Here is a 20,810-nt window from a genome sequence, read left to right as displayed (position 1 = left end):
GAAAAAACGCTTCCGAAAAAGTGTCTCGGTTTAAAATCGGAAATGTACACCCTGTAATTTATGTATTTTCATGCGAAATCCGCTTATTTTACTTAATCGGTATAATGTTAATATAACGTATATATTTAATAGTACCTTAAAGGAGAAAAGAATGGTTGTTTTATTTTGTATTTTCATGCTATCGCTGACCTCGATCCGCGTTATTATATCGCGCTTTCCGACTAGGAGTTACTTTAAATAAAAATTAAAGGTTCACTATTGGGTCAGGTGCGTTCGTGAGACTATAGTGTTTAACAAAGATGGCTGTGCTGATATTCACGTTCAACTGTTCAGTGCCTGGCTTGTGTTACGCCAACCATTCATCCATACACCCATTTGCCGTAACTGCAAATCCCAAGGAGGGCTAGTGCCGATTCCAGCGGTCACAGGACACATGACGGGGGAAAATTGGAGGGGATACCAGTTCATCACAGACCACGAATGTTACTTCTAATTTCATTCACACGAAAATCAAAGTAATATTGACTTTGATTCATTGTCATAGACCGAGGTGCTACGTCATATAGGTCTGTTTCAAAGTCGCGGCGCAGGGACGGAACCCTGAAGCTGAGATAGACAATATATTTGGCCATTTATTGGGCAATAGTCTGATGGCTACAGATGTAGGTGAATGTGTTTGTATGATTTACAAGTCCTGCCACTAATAATTTGGAATAAATAATTAATATTTTTCAATCAGGTAATTGGTTTGGTTTAGCTTGTATTGGGAATTAAAACAGTTGTTTGCATCTGACCGGTGTTCTTTACCTTTAGAAAATCTATCTATCTATCTATCTATCTATCTATCTATCTATCTATCTATCTATCTATCTATCTATCTATCTATCTATCTATCTGTCTGTTCTGTGTGTCTGTCTGTCTGTCTATTAAATATTGTCATTATTATTATTAGTGTTATTATTATTATTAGTAGTTAGTAATAGTAGTAGTTACTAAATACTATCATACTATTCAAAACCAAACATGGACGGGAGGAACCCATGAGAGAAAACTAGTGATTGATTATGCCTACGTCGTGATGGAGAATCTGGAAGGAGATGGTTTTTAAACGGGACGAGTAAGAGTATAAAATGAAATTAAAATGTCATCCTGAAAACTAACAACAAATCGATTCTTATAAACGAACGATTAACATTTATATAATTTATATAGATAAACAGGCAACATTAGTAGAAGGACTTAGAAGTCCAGTCTTTGGAAGTGCAACAAATAAAGCACCATGAAGCGGTGATATAGATCTGCTGAACTATGGCGCCGTTGAACCTTGCCAGCCAATTCATCAATTCTCAGATAATGCTTACTTGAAAGTAGAGGGCAGATTGAATAAATACTTTTAAACCAATTCATGTTAAGATATCGTAAGATTCATGGTAGCCTAATTGCCACTGATTAATAGGCGCAGAAGGGTGATGTCAATCACATCGTGTTGTTGCACCTCTATTATGATGTGTATTTTGTCTATGTCCGTCTTTTGTATCGGGCCACACTCTTTGCTTGAAATTGTGCCCGTCTGTATATAACACCAATTATATACACCGCATACAAGGTTAATTACAATTTAGAAGAGAATTTTTAAACAGAAATATTAACCTAGATGTGAAAATTGGCGTGATCTATCTGCTAATGTAGGTTACCCCTTGCAACATCCACGTCGCAGTATCTGTGGCAGGGTAAACGTCACACCTCTTATCGCACAAAACCAAAAATAAGACAGTTGCGAGCCAAGCTGAGTTTCCCGACGGGAATCTGCAAAACCAAATTAGCTTGAAAGCGTTTTTGATACGCCCTACCGAGCCCCGCTTTAATATCTACGGGAGCGGAACATGCTGAAATACGGGCGAAATTAACCAACGGAGTGAAAAATAATAAATTGAATGCAAATACAAATAAATCACCGCCGACTACAGGTACCATTTATGTCAGGGTGTCAATGACAAGCCAAACCACCTTGTGCAGCACATCGCAGACAGTAAATGTAGATGCAGCAGTTACTCAATATTTAAAAGCCGAAGAGATGAAGCAATAAACGACAGAGTAAAGCCGGGACACAGGGCATTAATAACTAATGGTTGCCAGTGACTAATAGGCTTCTCATTGTAATGAAAGTGTCACTGCAAATCAGCAGTTGTCCAAGGTTATTATTATTTATAAATATTTGATGTATTAACTACAAAGAGGCTTGCTTTACCCCACAACTTTTGTGCCTGTAGGAAACCGCGCACTTATCATGCACACGGCCGCTACAAATATAGACACAGCGACTCATGTGTGGCTCCCGTTATGGAGAGAAAAGGGTGGATATTGGGTGGCTTGCAGTATTAATGGGGTGAAACTGCTGTAGTGTCTGGGCATCTCCGTTTGGGTGTCTTTGCTAAAGAGACACCAAGGAGACCCAGCGCCTGTCTCTTAACGAGCGGTGATTTAACCTTCCTCCTGCACCGCGTATTCCGTCAATATCCGTCAATATCTAAGATCTGTGTTAGGGTAGAATAATATTGCTACTATTCCGGCAGATCTCAGTATGAGGTTACATTTTTTAGACTAGGACTCTATTGTTAATGTTAATGAATTTGACCAACGTACTGCGATATATTTTGACTAATGATTTAATCACGATACTAATACTATCTATCCATAGTGAATAATAATGTGTAATTAACTGAGCACCTTACCAAAAACTATGAAAGATACTTATATACAAGAAATTGTGCTGGTTCTTGCTAATAGTTAATGATCATTAAATGTTTTGGGGGCATTCTCAATCCAAAATGCAGCTTTCAAAATATCATCATCATCGTCACCCTCGTCGTCGTCGTCGTCATCATCATCATCATCATCATCATCTTCCCACCAGTCCTACTACTGAGGTTCATGGTGGTTACACACCAGTCATACTGGGTCAGATGTCTTCTTCTATGGAGATCTCCTTCGTTATGGGGGATCTCCTGATGTTCCTGAGCCAGCTGGGACATACAATTCCTCCAGTGAGTTCTGGGACTTTCCGGGGGTCTCTCCTCCCTGGGATGCCCACACCGCCTCAGCTGACTCTGCTCCACCTCTCCCTCTATTTTGAGGTCCCTTTATATCTCAGAACTCCTCGTGCCACCACAGGGAGACCAGAAACCCTGGGAAGAAAACTCATTTTGGCTACTTGTAGCTGCAGCTTTATATTTCCACCGTCACCCACAGCTCATGACCACAGATAAAGGACCGTGGGTGTAGATTTGGGGATGAACGTCTTGTGGAAGTACCATTTGCATTTAGGGAGGCAGGGGGTTCAGGGCTGATTTGCCCCCCCAACGTCGAAAACCAAACCTATGCCCATATGACGGATATTGATTGACCAGCAAGCCATGAGGCCCGTCTTACGATTCCACTTTACCCCCCTGTGCCTGCAAAACTGTCCCCTCCAATCCAATCTGCCCGTTAGTATCACATTCCGTCTTACTGTCAATTGTGAAGGTACTTCAGTTCCCCCAGTTCCCTCATTAAGGGCAGACTCCCCCCCCCCCCCCCCGAAAGGAGCAGTCCAAAATTACCATAGACATCCTCATCAAACCTTTATTGCTTGTCTGAGTTGTTCTGATCCACTTGACCACCTCCGCCAGCGTTGGATTTAACTCACGAAGTGGTGATCAGTTGATAGGATGGCCCCTCTCTCTTCACCTGAATGTCCGAAACATAGGACAAGTCAGATGACATGCAGAACCAGAGGTTGAGAGACAGACACCCCCGCGGCCTTTTAAAGAAAATATATAGACATTATAGTTCAATGGTACAAGAATAAAAGACAACCCACAGATGTGTTTTTACCTCTCCTGTATCCTTCAAGTTGGAAAAGTTGAAATATACATTTCACAGCATAGCCATGTGAGGCTAGGTACAAAACTGCTTGTGCGTATCTACCTTGATATGGTGAGATGACAATAAGGAATCTTACATCATTCCCCTTCGGAGCCTCCGGAGTGTCCCCCCCGACAGTGAATTGCCGACAGTGTGCGTGTGTCTCCCCCGCATTCTGCCCTGTGCTTTCTGGGATAGACTCACAGTGCCCTAGTCATCCAAAGAGGATTATAAAAAAACCTCAACAATATATGCATATATATTTATTAATAATCCAATTGCCCTAGGAACAGTCTTCATTCTTGTATATACACTACATAAAATACAGACATTCATTGTTTTTAAGGTATTAATTGCAGGACCATGGTATTACACAGACTCTGGTTAGTCCCTAATTAACTTTGTTTCACTCTAAAATTAAATCCGCTTTCTCTATACGACATACATAAGTATTTGTCATACGAATTATAAACATGTGCATTGATGCAAGTCTGTCATATACATAATACTAGCGGCGTTGTTATATATATATATAGGGCTTTTCATGACGACATCATTCAGCGCCAGAGACGTTGGCATGTTGCTGCTCGCGCTTATTTTTGACGCAACATTCAAGGAAGTACATGAAGCTAGTGAGCTAAGAGCTAATTTGTGCTTTAAATCGATGTTTAACCTTCTGTGTTCTTTTACAAAATCTGCAGGGACAAATGGAAACCTGGACCATTGTGTCCATTTGCGTTCTACTGGGTCTTACTACGAGATGGACGGTGTCTCTTAATTCGTATTCAGGTAAGCACAGCCGAATATTCGCGTAATAGTAAAATAGTAAAAAAAAATATATATATCCAGGTACCATTTGGCTGTTATTTGAATTTGCATCTGAAATACTATTTATTCTGACTGAAAAAGCATGGATTTCGGTTTGATATCACCATAACTGCATCAAACAAAAGACTACATTACAGCTAATTCCGTTTTGTTTAACCAGTTAAATGCAATGAGTTTCTTTTTAAAACGCATTTCAGCAAGTTAAAAGGCTTTTCATAGTCGCATTTTAAATTATCTGTCCTTCAGGTGCAAGTAAACCACCGATGTTTGGGGACTATGAGGCTCAGAGACACTGGCAGGAAGTTACGTACAATATTCCCGTTCATCAATGGTGGGTGTTTCTATTTATGAATAAAACGCGGCTTCTGTACTTAGTATGTAGGTCTAATACAAAATCTGTAACATCATGCAAGGTATTTGAAGATACATAATGTCACGAACTGAATGACAAGTACACCTGACAGTCAGACTGTAACAGCTAATCGTCTTTAGTAGGGAACTGAAAATATGGCATGTCTCGTTTGAAGTCTAAAAGATGGCTATAAAATATATTCTAATGAGATTCATCCACTTGAAGGGGAGGTCACTTGAAATTGATGGAGGTAAATACGTTTTTGGGCAGTGTGAGGAGGTATGTTGGATGAGGTTTTATGATATTAGGGTTCGGAGCAGAAGTTGTGTGGATGTGATTGAGATGTACAGCATGGTCCTCTAATCCCAGTTCTGCATTAGTGAAGTACGCATATTGATTCTCAGGGACGTCTAATTAAGCTGGTTGCTACATCGGGTGCATTAGAGAGATCCAATAATGTTTGCGAAATTTTACTAAAACATTACACTAGTATATTTATTTAAAAATCTAATACAATGCATCAGGACTGAGGCTGTGCACTTGAACGCCACTAGATAGAAACAGCATTTTTCATTCGGTCAGACAGATGAGGACCTCCTTAATAACATAGCAGTTAAATGGTTTCAGTTTTACAGCTTTATTGCCGCATAATTGAGCATGGAATGCTTTTTTTTTAAAATCCATATAACGGAAAGTTCAAGTTGAAATAGGAACCCATGGTGAGCAGTATTGTTTATTTGATTCCTGGCTTATTAATTGATAATTGTCTTCTTGTTCACCTGGGATGGAAAACATTGTAGCGTGTTGTACTGCCGTCTTGCTTGTGATGTCACAGTTTGTGTATGTTCACATTTCAGCTTCCCTTCACTGGTTTTAAAGCAGTACCTGGGTAGGCGTGTGCTTGAGACCCATGTTTTATATCCAGGTACTTCAACACCACGGATAATGACCTGAACTACTGGGGTCTGGATTACCCCCCGCTAACAGCCTACCATAGCCTGCTGTGTGCACACGTGTAAGTCACTCTGCTGGGCCGCTGTTGCAGGGCATCCTGAGGGACGCCGGCTGTGTGTCACACCTGGAGCACTTAGATCATGTTGTCTCCCTGCCTTACATATGTTCACTTGTGGGTCTTGCAGAGCCAACCTGATAAACCCAGACTGGGTCAAGCTGCACTCGTCCCGAGGGTTCGAGAGCCCGGCCCACAAGCTGTTCATGAGAGCAACAGGTAACCAGACAGACGCTTCTCACTTTACGGTGGTTCAATATTGATTTTATGAGGGTGTGATAGCGAAGCGTTATTCAGCAGTCATCAAACTTTGAATTTTGCTCTCTTCCTGGGTTTAACGATACGCCGCACGATGCTTTCTACTGATGCTGGGCGACGGCAGCATCCACCCAGCCACGCTTCCAGTCTCCATAGCGATTGTGAATGTAAACATCTTATACAGTGTTTAACAACATATGGAATTGTGTTTTTTTCTGTTTAAACAAATATTCCAAGCCCATTATGTTTGCCCAAGTGTGTCATATCATATCATATTCATATTTGACTTGCGGCATTTTCAGCTTCCACTGGGTTCATTGGAACGTAACCCCATCACAAGCTGAGGAGCATCTGCGCTCATGAATGAATGTCACAGAATGCACTACATCGCCAGTTTGGCATGAAGGATATCTGGCATGTTCCCGTTTGCTTCGCGTCATGAAATATTTGAAAGGGAACAAATGAACAGTATTTGAAGGGGGTTGGTCATTGTTGCGTTTTGGTGTTTTAACGATGTGTGACTTGGGTAGCTCACCAGGAGAATGCCGAGGTCCTTTATTGGTTAATTAATTAATTAATGAGCTTTGTCCAGAATCAGTGTGCTGTGTGTTTTCCACCTAGGACTGCAGAGATAATTGTAATAAAATTGTGATAAGGGGGAGCATGAGGAAATGAATGACATCATGAGTCTGCATGCTAACCCTGAGATTCCAATGCTCTCATATCCACTTTAACTACTTCTGTTTTTTTTCCCTCTTCAGTGATTGTGGCTGATATCTTAATATATATTCCTGCGGTTGTCGTCTATTGCTTATATCTCGCTGAAGGATCAGCAAAAAGAAAGGTTAGGAAATCCTCTTCCGCCATAGTTGTGGTGTTGACGCAGTTAAGGGGCATCGTAGGCGCGTGTCTGACACGGTCCATGTGATTGCCTGGTGCGCCATGCATGTGCCCCCTGCTGTGTCGCGTTTACGAGCACAGCGTTTGGGATCCTGTGATCTGCAGCACCTTCCCTTCTCTTCAGGCTTCATCGCTGCTCTGCGTCTTACTCTATCCAGGCCTCATCTTGATTGACAACGGGCACTTTCAGTATCCTTCAGGAAAATGATCTCGTGTGGGTGGGGTGGATGGGGTCAGTGGATGGATAGACTGTTTGGTGAAATTATATTATAGTTTTCACCCCAATATGCTTAACGTAACCTTGTTTCAATAGCCTCCAAGCTGCATTATGTAGTATATATTATGTAGCATAACTGAATTCCATAAACTGTACAACATCTCAGTTACTTGAACATAAAACAGTCAAAGATATAGTGATGCTGATGATCGTCATTCATCATCTGACGGTGAACCCTGAAGTCTAACTTTCTTGACGGCGGCCCAGATATAACAGCGTGAGTTTGGGCCTGGCCCTTTGGGGCGTGTTGGGGCCTGGGGCTGGGATGGGACCTCCTCGGCTCCCTGGCCTTCACGCTGGCTCTCAACTACAAGCAGATGGAGCTCTACCATGCCCTGCCCTTCTTCTGCTACCTGCTGGGGAAGTGTGTCAGGCAGGGCCTCGCCGGGAGGGGGTGGCGGCTCGTTCTCTGGAAACAAACACGTGGGCAGAAACGGCAGCGTTTGGAATGTTGATAATTTACCCTCAATCCTGTCCAGATTTGTCAGGTGAATTGGTGTCTCTACTTATAATATGTGGGCCTTGTGATGGGCTGGCGTCCTTTCCAGAATGCTCCTTGCTTCATGCACTGTACTTCCTGGGATAACCTCCAGGTTTACAGTGACCCTGAACTGGATAAGAGATTGTACGACGGATGGATGAATGTTTGATCTTCTCTGTGGCCACCAACGATAGAAGAGCCTTTTTTAAGTGCAACTGTGTGCTGGCCTCACCAAACTACATATCGCCTTGTGAAAAGATCAGTGGGTGTTGATTGACTTTGTTTCGTGAAATCTGGAAGGCCGTGATTCTCAGTCTTCTGGCGTAAAGCCTCCTGTTCGTCTGTCTTAAATTACTGCAACTCCATATCTCACGCTCAGAGACGAGCGCCACCCAGATATTATTTGGGGCGATAAAGTCCGGCCCTGTCATTACTGTCCCCTCAGTTTGTTGATTTAGTAATAATGTACCAAGGCCGTTTGGTAGCAGATGCGCCCTGGGATTACATTGCTGCGTGCAGAAATGTCCAGATGACATGTCGCACTTGCCAGTGCTCCTCGACTGCTCTGGTTTGTGGCGGTATTCCCATGGATACCAGGAGATCTTCGGCCGAACTCCCTGGACATGACTAGACAAGTCATTTTTAAAAAGTACATGTAATGTGCGGCGGATTTTTTTCACGATTCATTTTCCTTATCATTACCTTAAACTCTAGTGAGTTAGTAATGCTGTTATCAGACCTCTATGTTATGAAGGGAGCTATATAAACGTGAATTAAATTGAATAATATCAATATTTTGAATATTATTAAATGAAGTCAGGGCAGGTGCTGTTGTGTGAAGAATGAGCTGTGTAATCATTATTTTGGTGTGAGACACGTTCTCTGGTCATATTAAGCATTAAAGACTCGCACGCCCCCCCCCCCCCCCCCCCCCCCCCCCCCCCCCCGTGCCTTTCCAGCACAGCCTGACCGCGCTGGTGAAGATCGCAGTGACGGTTCTGCTGTCCTTTGCTCTCTGCTGGTTACCCTTCCTCTCCGACCCGCAGCAGGCCATCCAGGTGGCGCACCGCCTCTTTCCTGTTGGCCGCGGGCTTTTCGAGGTGAGGAGCTCTATACTGCCCCCTACAGGGCAGCACGCTCACTGCAGGTAACACCGGTCTCTGTAATCAGCTTGATATCCCTGTAGGGTCATCCCTGGTCCACATCAAGGAAGAAAGCGAAGTAGAAATGGCTAAATAAATGGGAAGATATCAGTCTGCTGGTTCTGCTCCATCTCCCAGGACGGAGGGATAAATCTGTCGTTTTTATTGCTGTGGGGAGGCGCGCATTAGCACTGCGATCTGCCGCCTGGGCTGCATCACGGCAAAAGCATCTGAAAACGCCGGGCTGTCCTTGGAAGCCCCTTGGGCAACGTTGGCACGTGAACTGTGGAACGTGGACTGCAAGGGTTGCCCTGTCCGAGGGGTGGGTGCTAGGGTAATGTGTTGGGGGGGGGTGGACTGGATGGAAATTATCCCCATTGTGTTGAAGGAAGATATGATTCCTAGTTTCTCTACATTGACAAAATTAAATGACAACAAATGTTGGCTGAGGACCCCCCCCAAGTCACCAGTGAGGTGGCCTGCTGACACGGCAGCCTGGGGGTGCATTCTCGACTGGTATGTGGAGCAGGCCCTCAGGCGTGGGGGGTAGGGGGTCGAGGGGGCAGCCTGATATCCGGCCAGCTGTACCAGTCACCAGCCATAGCCAGAACAGTTGTGTGCAAGGCTCCCCCCCCCAGATCTCTCATTTGGATCTCAAACTAAAGCCAAACACGGTGGCTGAAGTCTGTTACTGTTCCCCCCAGTGGCCCTCTGTTCCGGTTAGAGGCAGACACCCACAGAAAGCCCCATCCAGGTGCTAAACGCGGACTCGCTCGGAAGCGCGTCAAGCGGGCAGCAGCGTCGCCGTCGCTGGGCCTCGGTGTGAAGGTGCAGCAAATTCCTCGCCAGGCCGCGAAGTGCAGCTGTACCCGGGAATGCGGGAGGGATTTTTATGACGCTCTCAGCTGGGAGACGACGACGTACAGCAATGCTGATTATTGGCTTTGCTCTCGGCGCGGATCGGAGTGCGGGGGGGGGCAGTGATTTTCCCACTGGCTGTAATCATGCTGCCTTTGGCCGTGTACATACACTATACCATGCAAACATCAAAGACTATCATATTTAAATGATCTTCATGTTGATGTAAAACTATGATATTATATCTGTTCATGTGTCAGCTTGGCCATTTCAAAACCCCTGAATTTGCAGCAACTGTCCAACATACTAGTGTATATTTGTTTTTGTTTCATTGTTACTGTTAATTTACATAAGTTCTAATGTTAAGTAGCTTTTTTCCTGAGCGAATGTAAACTTACCACTCGGATAAATAGCCTTAAACATTCTTTGACTGCCTAAGATTTTTGCTGTATGTATCTGTCTGTCTGTTTATACTTGTGAATTGTGGCTAATTGTGATGAATCATGGGAATGGCGGAGTGATAGAGAGCAGTATGGGTACAGGGGTGCTCCTCACGTAAACATTCATTAAAGCTGATCTCTTTTTAAGACAAGATGCACTTCAGTGATGCCAGGGGTAAATTCTTGAGAGAAACTTCATTGAAAAAGGGACTTCAACCTGGGCCCTTGGATTAAAAGGCTAATGCTCTAATGACCGAGCAATTTGGGCTAAACGCATTGTGTTTGTGTGTGTGTGTGTGTGTGTGTGTGCGTGTGTGTGTGTGTGTGTGTGTGTATTACATGATACATACCCGGTAAGTCTATGGGAAATACCTGGATGCAATTTCAAAATGATGTGTCTCTTTTTGTGTTTGTAGGACAAAGTGGCAAACACATGGTGCAGCTTGAACGTGTTAATTAAGATAAAGACTTTCCTGTCCCCTGAGACACAGATATACCTCAGGTATCCCCCCCAGCCACCCCCCCCCCCCCCCCCCCCCCCGAGCCGTTTGATGCTTCAGGGAGTAAACTCAGGATTCCAGCTGTCATGTGGTTATCCCAGCAGCCTGGGTCACACAAGGCCCCTTGCTGTCACAGTATGGGCGGGTTTAAATCAGATGGGATATATCCACATACTGCTTCTTTAGCACCTCCTACTGGTGGGCATATGTGGCGCATTTAAAATCTTGAAATTTAGTGGTGCAGCATTAACAGCACTAACAAAATTGTCTGGAGCCAGTATTCAGCGAATGAAGCGCAAATCCAGCATTTCAGCGCCGATGTTGTCCTCAGATTATCCCGACTGACATGTAGCTTTGCGTCGTTCTGTTTCAGCTTGGCTGCCACCCTCCTGGCTGTATCCCCTTCCTCTGTGAAGCTCCTCTCCAAACCCACCTTTTGGCAGTTCAGACTCGCCCTGGTGAGTCGCTTTCACCATCTTGCCGTCTCTTCCGGTCTCTGTCACGGTCCGCTGGTTGACGCCATCTTCTCCGTCCTCCTTGAAGGTGAACTCCTCCTTGGCCTTCTTCCTCTTCTCTTATCAAGTCCATGAGAAGTCCATCCTCCTGGTGGCCTTGTAAGTTCAAACCTGCCAGTTTTATATCTTTTTTTTTTGGATCGATCAATCTGTCAAAGAACTCCGACCCACTCCATGTGATTAACCTCTGTGTGCCCCATCACCTGACACCTGTCCGGCAGCGAGCAGTTATTACTGGCTGTGGAAATGCAGGCACCGGATCTGAGAGTGTGTGCCCAGTGTCGGGGGAGGGATAAGGGACTCATAATCGCCTTCCACGCCACAGGGCTTCGAAAGAGCGAGCAGCTGGAGCCTGTGGATTTGGTTATGGATTCCCTGATGTATTACTCGTGATTATCCATGATGCTGCTCCATTACCTGTTGAGTCATGTCCTGCACCTGTCCGTGAATCAGCTAGTAATGTGTGCCCCAGGATTAGGAGCGAACCAGGAGAGGGGCCTCTGCTAGGGAAGCGAGAGCTGTGATGGCGGGGGTCAGTGCTGGACGGCAGGCGTTTATCGGTGTTTAATGCCCATGCTCCCCCTGCTTTATGCGGCATCGTGATATCAGCGTGTTTTAGCGTGTGTTTGGGTGGGTGCAGACCCAATTTACTATGTGGGATTTTATGCTGTGTGGCTCAGTGCCGGACTCTGTGCCGGAAGGTCGCTGGTTCAAATCCCAGGGTTGGCAAAGTGATGTCATCAATGGGCATTTTAGCAAGGCCCTTAACCCCCCCCCCCCCCCCCAATTGCTTCAGGGTCCTGGCTGACCCTGCGTTCTGAAAAAATGTGTCTTGCTTAAGATAAAGGTGCCTGCTACAGTAAGTAAGTAAATCTGTTTAAAATGGTCCGGAATTAATTGTGAAGGATCTGTGTCTTCATTGGCTTGTCATTCCAGGCCTGTGTGTCTCCTGATGAATGAACTGCCTCTGGTGTCAGTCTGGTTTTTACAAGCCTCTACTTTCAGGTGAGCTTACGCTACTGCCCCCTTCTGGAAAACCCCTGATATTTCCGTTATTAATATTTATGAATAATTAGTGTTCTGCTTAATTGCTTTTTTATTACGAGTATAACTTCAGTAATAAGCAGCAGACATCGCTTTGCCTTTACTGAAACCCTGCTGGGATTTCAGAACAGGCTCAGAAAGTCAAAGCGGACAGGAGTTCGTATCGATTCGTGCCCCATAGGTGTAGTATTTCTGAAATAAGCAGGAATAAAAACAAGAAAGCGGGCGACAGTTGCCAGTGATATATATAATTCCACTCCTTTCTGCTGACACTTTGCGGGGCAGGGAATAGATCAGCCTCCTGTAAACATGCTTTGTGGGGGTGTCCCCTCACACACCCCCACATTACCTCAGCGTCCTGCTCATCGTGACTGGCCAATGAGAAACACGAGTCGAATGAAAAGATAAAAGGCATTTTCTCAGAAACTGATTTACGAAATGAATCCAAAACAATGCTGAGAGACACTCTTCACGCCACAGACGTCAGCGAAGGTTGTTTTAAATGGACTTGCATGGATTGTTGTCAGCGTGGTCAACAAAAAAAGTGTGAACAAGATCTAAGATCTAATCCAGCTTTCTTTTCACTATTAAAAACAAAGTTAGCTAGCTCGTGATCAATGTTAAATTGCTAAAATGATCTAAATCCATACTGATAACCAGCATGAAATAGGCAGTTTTCATTGCTCAGCAACACTGTATTTTTGTCTGTTTCCTTATTGGTTCGTTGTTTGACTTGGATGCCCCGCCCTGCTCTTTTCCCAGCATGCTCCCGCTCCTCCTCAAAGACGGCCTCCTCCTGCCATACATCGTCACCTCCCTGGGTTTCCTGTTCTTCGGCTCGCGCCTCCTCTCAGTGCTGGACCGCAGTACCACGGACGACCTGAGGCTGGCGCCGCTCTGTGGGCGGCTCGGCGTCTGCCTCCCGGGGGTGACCTTCTCCTCGCTCGTCAAATGGGGAGTAGGTGTCGCACCGTTTTGGGGACTGAGCGGCCGGGCCTGCTCTTTATATGGGGATGGTTCCTGGCGCAGGTCAACCCGGACATATTTAAAGACAAGCTGGTGTAAAAGATGAGGAGGGGCGGCCAAGATCGGGTTCCATGGCTGGGGCAGATATGGCTTCTACAGCCGTGTTTTACTGACCCCCACCGACTGCTGCTCCTAAAAATGGCGGCCCTCTCCCCCCACCCTTTCTCATGGATGATAGATACCTTTGTTCAGAATGCATTCACTGGTGAGACTTCTAAGCACTTGCGCAAGTCGCTCTGGCTTAGGGCGGCTGCCAAATACTGTAAATGTTCCTAAAAGCCCCCCCCCCCCTTTTTCTCTCTCCTTCCCCAGTTCGCCTCCTCCGTCCTCGCCATGGCCGCCCTGACCCTTCGCCAGTGCGGCGCTGGCCCCGCCGGCCCGCTTTCCGGACCTGTTCCCCGTACTGGTCTCCACATTGGCCTATGCCCACTTCCTAGGGGCATTCGTGTACTTCAGCGTTGTACAGCTGCTGGAGGCCCCACGAAGGAGCAGCAAGAAGAAAGCAAACTGAAAGGCTCCGCCCGCTAGACAAACAGTGGGCTCATCTGTGTCCAGGTCCGGTCCGGTCCGCAAAATCATCCTCATGAGAGAGGAGGCGCCCCTCATTCCACTTTCGTTCTACATGTCAGGGGTCTACAGGTCTGGTACCATTTTTTAAAATAAATTTTCTTAAAGCGTTCCGTTACTCAGGTGACCCCAGATTTGACCTTGAATTTAATTAGATAGCACCTTTGGCTGTCTCCTCAGCAATCTGTCTAAATAAACCCTCCCCGTTGGAGCATGGCGAAATAAGTCAACACTGCAAATGAACAGTCATATAGCCCACACTAATTAATATCTTAAAGCCATTTATTATCATAAAATATTCATTACGAGCGGTAAATACAGAAGCATCCCACGCAGAGGGTGCGTGCTAGCAGGAGAGCGGCGGACACGATGTCATAAAACTGAAATACCACACCAATCTTATGCTTCTTTCTGGAAGTTAATGATGGGCATTAAAAAAAAAAATCTATTTCGACTAGAAATGGTGGAATCGGGGTTGGGGGGGGGGGGGGTGACATTGCCGGGAGCCCAGAGGATCCTGAGCATTGCTGGGGGTGCTGCTGAGTGCTGCAGAGCTGTTTCCGGATAAGGGCCTGGTGGCTTCTGCAGAAGAAGCGCGGTGGCCAGCTGGATGGACCGGGAGAAGCCATCGGACCCTCCTCCCTCGTGGGTCACAAAGCTGCTGCTGGGGGGGAGGGGAGGGGGGGTTAGGGGCTGTTCTTATTGGCAAGGTCCATTTACCCCCCCGCCCCCCCCCAAGGGGCTGTACAAAAACATTAGTTTTGTTTATGGGTGTATGTTTTTGTCCTTCACATGGCCTCCAAGGGTGATAAAGTGAGAGTTATATGATCCACCTTGAGCAGAAATGGGAAATGTTACAGCGCAGCACCAGCTGTTGCATGGGTCCCACCCCCCCCAAGCACTGCCAAATAAAGAGGCCTGCTTGGACACAGCCCCTCGTATTCACCCCCACTTATGTATTCTGGTCAAATCTCACCCTGGGCCAAGCCACTGGCATTAGCCCGGGGATGAATTAAAAATTGTTCTGCTGGGCTGTGCATTCGGCATTAATACAACAGTAAAGGTTAGACAGGGCAGATGGGAGACCTCTGCCTGAAAATAATTATAATATAATAAACAATGATAATTTCAAAACCGAAGCTCATCCTCCAAACGCATGGTCTGTATCTCACACCCAGATTCCACATTTGCCACGTGGCAGGAGAACCTTCCGGAAGCTTAGCGTGCAGAGAGTGCTGCTGCAAGGCCTGCTAGCCTGCATGGCACCGCAAGACACGCTACTCTCCCGCATGAGCATCCCCAGCGGCACCTGGCACCAGTCCTGCAAGTGCTCTGCTTCGGCTCCAGTGCAAACTAATTACCAAACTATAAAAATAATCAATATTTTTAATCATGTAATAATCTGCTGTTTAACGTAGGCAGATGGGTTTTTTTTTTTTTTGTACTTACATCAGAGGACGCAGAATTACTCCTCAGTTCAGGATTGATTTTAGGAATTCGTAGGAGCTTGACGGCCTTCCGGGACCTGCGGAGTGTCATATGCATGCGATTCATTTTCTGTCCAACAGGACAGGCATCGGAGGGGACCTCGCCGAAGACTGCACTCACAGTAAGGTGTCAGCGTGCGGAAAGGCCCGGAACCTCGCTTCATTGAGGTGCCTCATCCGAACGAGACGGGCCAAAAGGCATCAGAGATGATGTCTGGCCAAGGGCACGGTAGACAGCCATTTTAACTGCAGCTATACCTTCAACAGTACCAGAACGGCTCCATTCACGTCAAACTGCTCTAAATTTATGTACCAGATACTGGGATCCTCCACATAGTATAGGGTATAAAAAAAGCACTAAAATCGTATTTGGTTTATTATATATTTTAAGAACCTTGCTTTAATACAGTACCTATTAAGGGTACGATACAAATCTCTCAACACACGCCTCTGTCTATTAACTAATCAATTTCTATACTGCTGATCTGTCCCCTTTGTTCCCGTTTCGTCACCTGAAAATTCATATTATATAGGATTTTCTTATGGACGAACCGCAATAAAACGCGTCGTGGCTTGGAAGATGCAGGGGCCGGTCAGACCCCCGCACATGACTAAATGCTTTAGAGGAAATAAAATTAGTTTCTGCGGTAAGCAGAGCTGTTTAAATGTTATTTATTTTCATGCTCCAAAGAAAATATATTGTGAAGTACAACATTGATTTAGGACATTACGACGTCTCTGTGTGGGCCGAAGGTGGAGAATTTATAAAGCCTTTGCTCAACTCCTTTAATTGAATTTTCCAAATCTCTCACCACACACAAATAATCGATATCTTCTGCGGAGGAACTTGCTCAGAATTATTACGACCTTTCTTTTCAATTCTGTTGTCATCAGCACATACCGGCAATGCGGGTATTCTGTAATGCCTCGACAACGCTGGGAATTTATATCAGACCAAAAGCTGATTACTCACAAAAAATATATATATATATATATAAAGTGACTTTCTCTAGAATGCTTAGCGAAACTTCTGTTAACCTAAAGAAATGACTGCGGACATTTTGGGGGGGAACTTTAGGACTTGCCTGGGGGAGTGGGGGGCGGGGGTTACTGGATACTGACCCACGATGGAGGTGGTAGTGAGGGGAGTGTGTGTTTTAGAAGTTTGGTCAGCAAAGTTAAAATACCCCTCTCCATTTACTCAGCTGCTCTGGCGGGGTCAAAGAGCCCCAGGGTCACAGCGCACAGGCCCCACCGCCCCACCGGACACCCTCACACTGCCATGAGTGTGATTTCATACTCCTCAGGTGATCCGCTTTCACCCCCCCCCCCCCCAAACCACCAAAACAACGTGATAAATTTCCCAGTTACAAACACATTTGAGTTAAATACAATGATCCTTCATCCTCCGTATTAAATACAATTTAACTGCACAGAGCCACAGTTAGAGATCCACCCTAAATCAATGTTACGCTGTGCAATATATTTTCCTCAGAGCATGAAATTTTTTGAACAGCTCAAACTAATTTTATTTCTTCAGCTGCATTTAGTCACGTGTGGGTTCTGATACATCCCTTAACTTTTAGTCAATAAGCAAAATGACAGAAAATAGTTTTTTTTAAAAAAACCCAAAGTGCTCATGTGTGAAAGTAATACATTACATGAGATCCCTAAAACATAGTGACATAATAGATATTTGAAATAAGTCATGTGAAATGTACATTTCAGATATACCTGTAATTGTGTAGTTTCAAGTAAGGAGTAAACAAAAAAAGTAAGGTTACTAGCAAGAAAGTTATACAATTTTCCTTCGTTATAAAATCTGGGTGATAATTAGGGAGCGTCTACAAACTGCCATTCCCAGCGTGATTTGTGCTGGAAGGTGTGAACTACTTTCAAGACCCGATACAGTAGGACTGGCCTTTGCCCCAGCCCCGGTACATGCCCCCCGCAGCCGTGCTCCAAAGGCGAACACCATACCGCCACTCGTCCTAGTTCGACGCTTTAACAAACGATGCCCTGTTTCCTTGCACGGCCTTGAATGACAATTTGTTTACAACGTAACGAAAGTCGCGAAGGAACAATCGGACCTTTCTTCCTCGTGCCTCCACTTCCGAGTGCCCGGCACTTCATCGCTTTAAGTAAATGCATCTAGTTCACACTACGCCATGCAGATCAGAAGCAGTGAAGATCACCCCCCCCCCCATCCCTGAAATCCATCAGCTTGTGCGGTAAGTGGAACCATAAATATTTTCTATTTTCATTCACCAGAAAACAAGCAAAGGTCATGATTAAACAAGTGGATCCCACTCAGTTACACCCACTATACAATACAGGTGGTTTAGTCATCATTACTACTTCATTACACACCATTTAAATGGTTCACTGTTTCACATTTAAACTATCTGTATCATGTAAGCCAGGTTTAAAATATTTAAGCTGGTTTTACCGTCTCTGCGGTGGCGGTTGAAGTCAATCCCATCGAGGCGAGCTTCCACCAGGGCACCTGGGACAGACTGGGTTTTAGCAAAGGCGTCCGCATTCCATGATGGTATGGAAAGCATCAGGAGGGACATGGAAGCTCCTGATTGGAGTAGGACACCCTTGCTCAGAATCCTGAGCCCCGCATGTCTCCTCCCGCATCTCCTTGCCATTTTCCCTGACAAAGGGGCGGCTTCCCGGGGATGCGGGGTCTGGATGAGGTGCCATGCCACTCACAGAGCTCCCTGTTTTTGCGCAGTTCGGCCTGCAGGTCGGAAGAGCCTCCTCTGAAGAACCCGCTCAGCTCACTGCCGCCCTCCGTCGACTGCGTTGAGAGACAATTAATTTTACAAAAACATTCCGCACATTGTGATATTCAGTTAATGGTCTTTACCGTTTCAGCTTTGTCATCCATCAAAACGATGACATTTCAAGATTCTACTAAAACATCTATGAAGTGGGTTAAGAAAGACAATTTTTAAAAGCAACAGGTGAAACGGACAGACGTACCAACGTTTTTTCAATCTGCTGCCTGGCCTTTAAAAATGCATTTACTGACGCTTCAATTTTAGACCGCAAGGCATGAAATCTGGAGAAAAATAAGCAATAAAGCTCAGATACAATATACAGGAGTAAACCACCTTCTATTGCTTTTCAAATGATCTTTCTGTTTATCATATCCACATGTGATTGAATGCATATCGGACCATTAAACTTCTTAATAGTTCTTGGTTTTCTCCTTGGGCCTAAATGGCCAGCAATCAGCATACTGAACATGAATTTTCAAAACCGTCATGATTGTCTTGATGTAGTGCTTATGAAAATGCCCTGGGGGGTAAAATGGGATTTTTTTTACTTGACAAACCTTGTCCAACTATTTTTAGAGCTATGTAAATCACTGTGGCCCCATCAAGTGATGAATACCTCTTGATTCCACACCTCCTGTCATTAAAAACTGATCAGTCATAATGACCATCAGGAAACTGCAGCAATTGAAGTACTCACTAATAAAGAAGCTTATCTCCACCCTGAAGTATCGGTACAGACTTCCTTTTCAGCACTTTAGATTTTACTAAAATATTTAACAAATATCATTAATGATTTAGCATTTCAACTCTGTGATCGATTAGTAACTTCACAGGACCAGAATACTCACTTTTCTTTATCTGTCTGAAGTTCCCGTAGCGTAGGACTGCCAGCATTTTCCCTCAAATTTAAATTAGCTGGCGAGAAAAATACAGAAAGATTTTGTATATGCCTGTGCTGTTTTTACATCATTGATGACTTCATCTGCAAGAACGGGAGCCATTTAACACTCTGAAATATTCAATGCACATTTACAAAAAAAAATTAATAATAAGATATATATAAAACATGGTATTTAGAACTAATGCATTTTTTTAAATGTACGTACCAAGAAACATTAAGTAAAGAGTGTAAACATCACTACAAGATAAGAAACAAAGCTGTTCTGGACCTGAAGAAGAATGTATGTGGTGAATGGAGCAGGTGCCTGTGGATGGGGAATAGGCCCAGTCAAGTGCTGGTCTCTTGGATGGAGTTATCTAGACACAGAACAGTTTTGATTATAACACTGTATGCCTTACTGCATCAGGAGACAAATTAGATAAGTAGATCAACACATATATTTATTTAATCATACATGAATTCACATTAATAACCGAATTGGGCAGCTAGGCAGAGATCACTAAACAACCCGGCAATGACACTTGGCAATACAGCAGCCTATTCCCAGGATCGTGTAAACCAGGGTTATCGGAATCGCAGTCCTCAAAGTCGAAGCACTGCTCAGTCTCCAGCCTTCTTTTACCTGCGAGTCAGGTATGAAGTATCTGTAGCCAATCAGTAATTATTAAACTAACTACCTCGGAGAACTGAAAACAAGTCCTGTACTTGGAATCGAGGGTCAGATTTGAAAAGCCCTGTCATAAACCATGGGGGACAAAGAGAGTGTCACAGACGAGAAATGTATTTGACTAAACAATATAAGGCTCCCCTGTCCAGGGTGTACCCTACATTTCCCCCCTATGCTGCTTAGGATTGGCTCCAGGCCACCCACAACCCCGACCAGAAAAGCATTTAGAGGATGGATGGATGTCAAATGAGTTTCCTAACATATTGCCTTTCCCTATTACACAAACAAACCGTAAATACCAGCTGTGTTATACTACTTATTTTAACCATTTATCATCTACACTGAAAATTAGCCACAACTGATTTTGAATAAAGATCATCTATAAACAACAGTCATAAGCAAACGACAGTGGATGCAGCGCTGGGAACGTTACGTAACATCTGATACGTTAGTACATCTTCTTACTTATTGAAATGTACTAGTGTCACTACACTACGCAAAAGGACTAACGTCGACCCTAAGCCACCTTTCACCCAACTCACATTTTCCTTTTCTTCCAAACGCAGGGCCCTCTTAACTCTGCAAAACAAAACAAAACAAATTTTCTAACGTTGAAGGGACTGCTCCCCACATACAGAATAAATATGTGCGAAAAATACCGATGAACATACTTACGGCATATTTACAGTAAGCGCACAGCCTCCAAAACAAATAATGCCCGTTTTGAAAAGTGGCGCGGTACGACCGGAAATGGGTTCCCCGTCACCGTTTATTTTTTATTTTTCTTTTAAAAACCACATGCGGTGTATGGATATTTTTCTAAAGTATCCTATAGTTTAGATTTTAAAATAAAATGTAGTGTGACG

General features: G+C 44.6%; 2 protein-coding genes and 1 long non-coding RNA gene across 5 annotated transcripts; 1 reads left to right on the top strand and 2 right to left on the bottom strand.

Moving 5' to 3' along the window:
* Window positions 1-3,047: 3,047 nt before the first annotated feature.
* LOC125708587 (uncharacterized) lies at window positions 3,048-4,083 on the bottom strand. The gene is made up of 3 exons (XR_007382503.1): window positions 3,967-4,083; window positions 3,620-3,726; window positions 3,048-3,185 (listed from the first exon to the last, which is right to left on the bottom strand). It is a non-coding gene; the product is annotated as an uncharacterized LOC125708587 (long non-coding RNA).
* A 401-nt stretch (window positions 4,084-4,484) lies between these two features.
* alg6 (ALG6 alpha-1,3-glucosyltransferase) lies at window positions 4,485-14,218 on the top strand. The gene is given in 16 exon segments (XM_048976230.1): window positions 4,485-4,692; window positions 4,978-5,062; window positions 6,009-6,098; window positions 6,223-6,311; window positions 7,112-7,194; window positions 7,375-7,439; window positions 7,735-7,777; window positions 7,779-7,921; window positions 8,973-9,108; window positions 10,865-10,950; window positions 11,322-11,406; window positions 11,492-11,562; window positions 12,400-12,468; window positions 13,270-13,465; window positions 13,846-13,884; window positions 13,886-14,218. Coding segments are annotated over 16 exon segments (1,521 nt in total). The 5' UTR covers window positions 4,485-4,610; the 3' UTR covers window positions 14,045-14,218.
* A 146-nt stretch (window positions 14,219-14,364) lies between these two features.
* LOC125708584 (integrin subunit beta 3 binding protein) lies at window positions 14,365-20,770 on the bottom strand. Of its 3 annotated transcripts, XR_007382501.1 has the most exons (10): window positions 20,620-20,770; window positions 20,487-20,523; window positions 19,546-19,633; window positions 19,225-19,291; window positions 19,074-19,140; window positions 18,579-18,657; window positions 18,306-18,393; window positions 18,037-18,093; window positions 15,550-15,625; window positions 14,365-14,761 (listed from the first exon to the last, which is right to left on the bottom strand). XR_007382501.1 is itself a non-coding variant. In XM_048976234.1 (9 exons), the coding sequence occupies exons 1-8, from the start codon at window positions 20,622-20,624 to the stop codon at window positions 15,573-15,575; spliced, it is 474 nt and encodes a 157-aa protein (XP_048832191.1). In that variant the 5' UTR covers window positions 20,625-20,762; the 3' UTR covers window positions 14,365-14,764; window positions 15,550-15,572. The 3 variants fall into 3 exon arrangements, 2 of the variants coding, with proteins under 2 accessions (XP_048832191.1, XP_048832189.1); XM_048976234.1 differs by lacking the exon at window positions 19,074-19,140 and having other exon boundaries at window positions 14,365-14,764; window positions 20,620-20,762; XM_048976232.1 differs by lacking the exon at window positions 19,074-19,140 and having other exon boundaries at window positions 20,620-20,759.
* Between the last annotated feature and the right edge of the window lie 40 nt (window positions 20,771-20,810).

The sequence above is a fragment of the Brienomyrus brachyistius genome, chromosome 15, assembly GCF_023856365.1.
Source record: "Brienomyrus brachyistius isolate T26 chromosome 15, BBRACH_0.4, whole genome shotgun sequence".
NCBI lineage: Eukaryota > Metazoa > Chordata > Actinopteri > Osteoglossiformes > Mormyridae > Brienomyrus > Brienomyrus brachyistius.
This window is presented reverse-complemented; position numbering and strand designations above follow the sequence as displayed.

Excerpts from the sequence above, each read along its gene's own strand:
- LOC125708584 (XM_048976234.1), bottom strand. Across the intron at positions 19,292-19,545 it reads CCACATACATTCTTCTTCAG|CTAATTTAAATTTGAGGGAA; the intron begins GTCCAGAACAGC and ends TTTTCTCGCCAG. Across the intron at positions 18,094-18,305 it reads GCGCAAAAACAGGGAGCTCT|GTGCCCTGGTGGAAGCTCGC; the intron begins GTGAGTGGCATG and ends AGTCTGTCCCAG.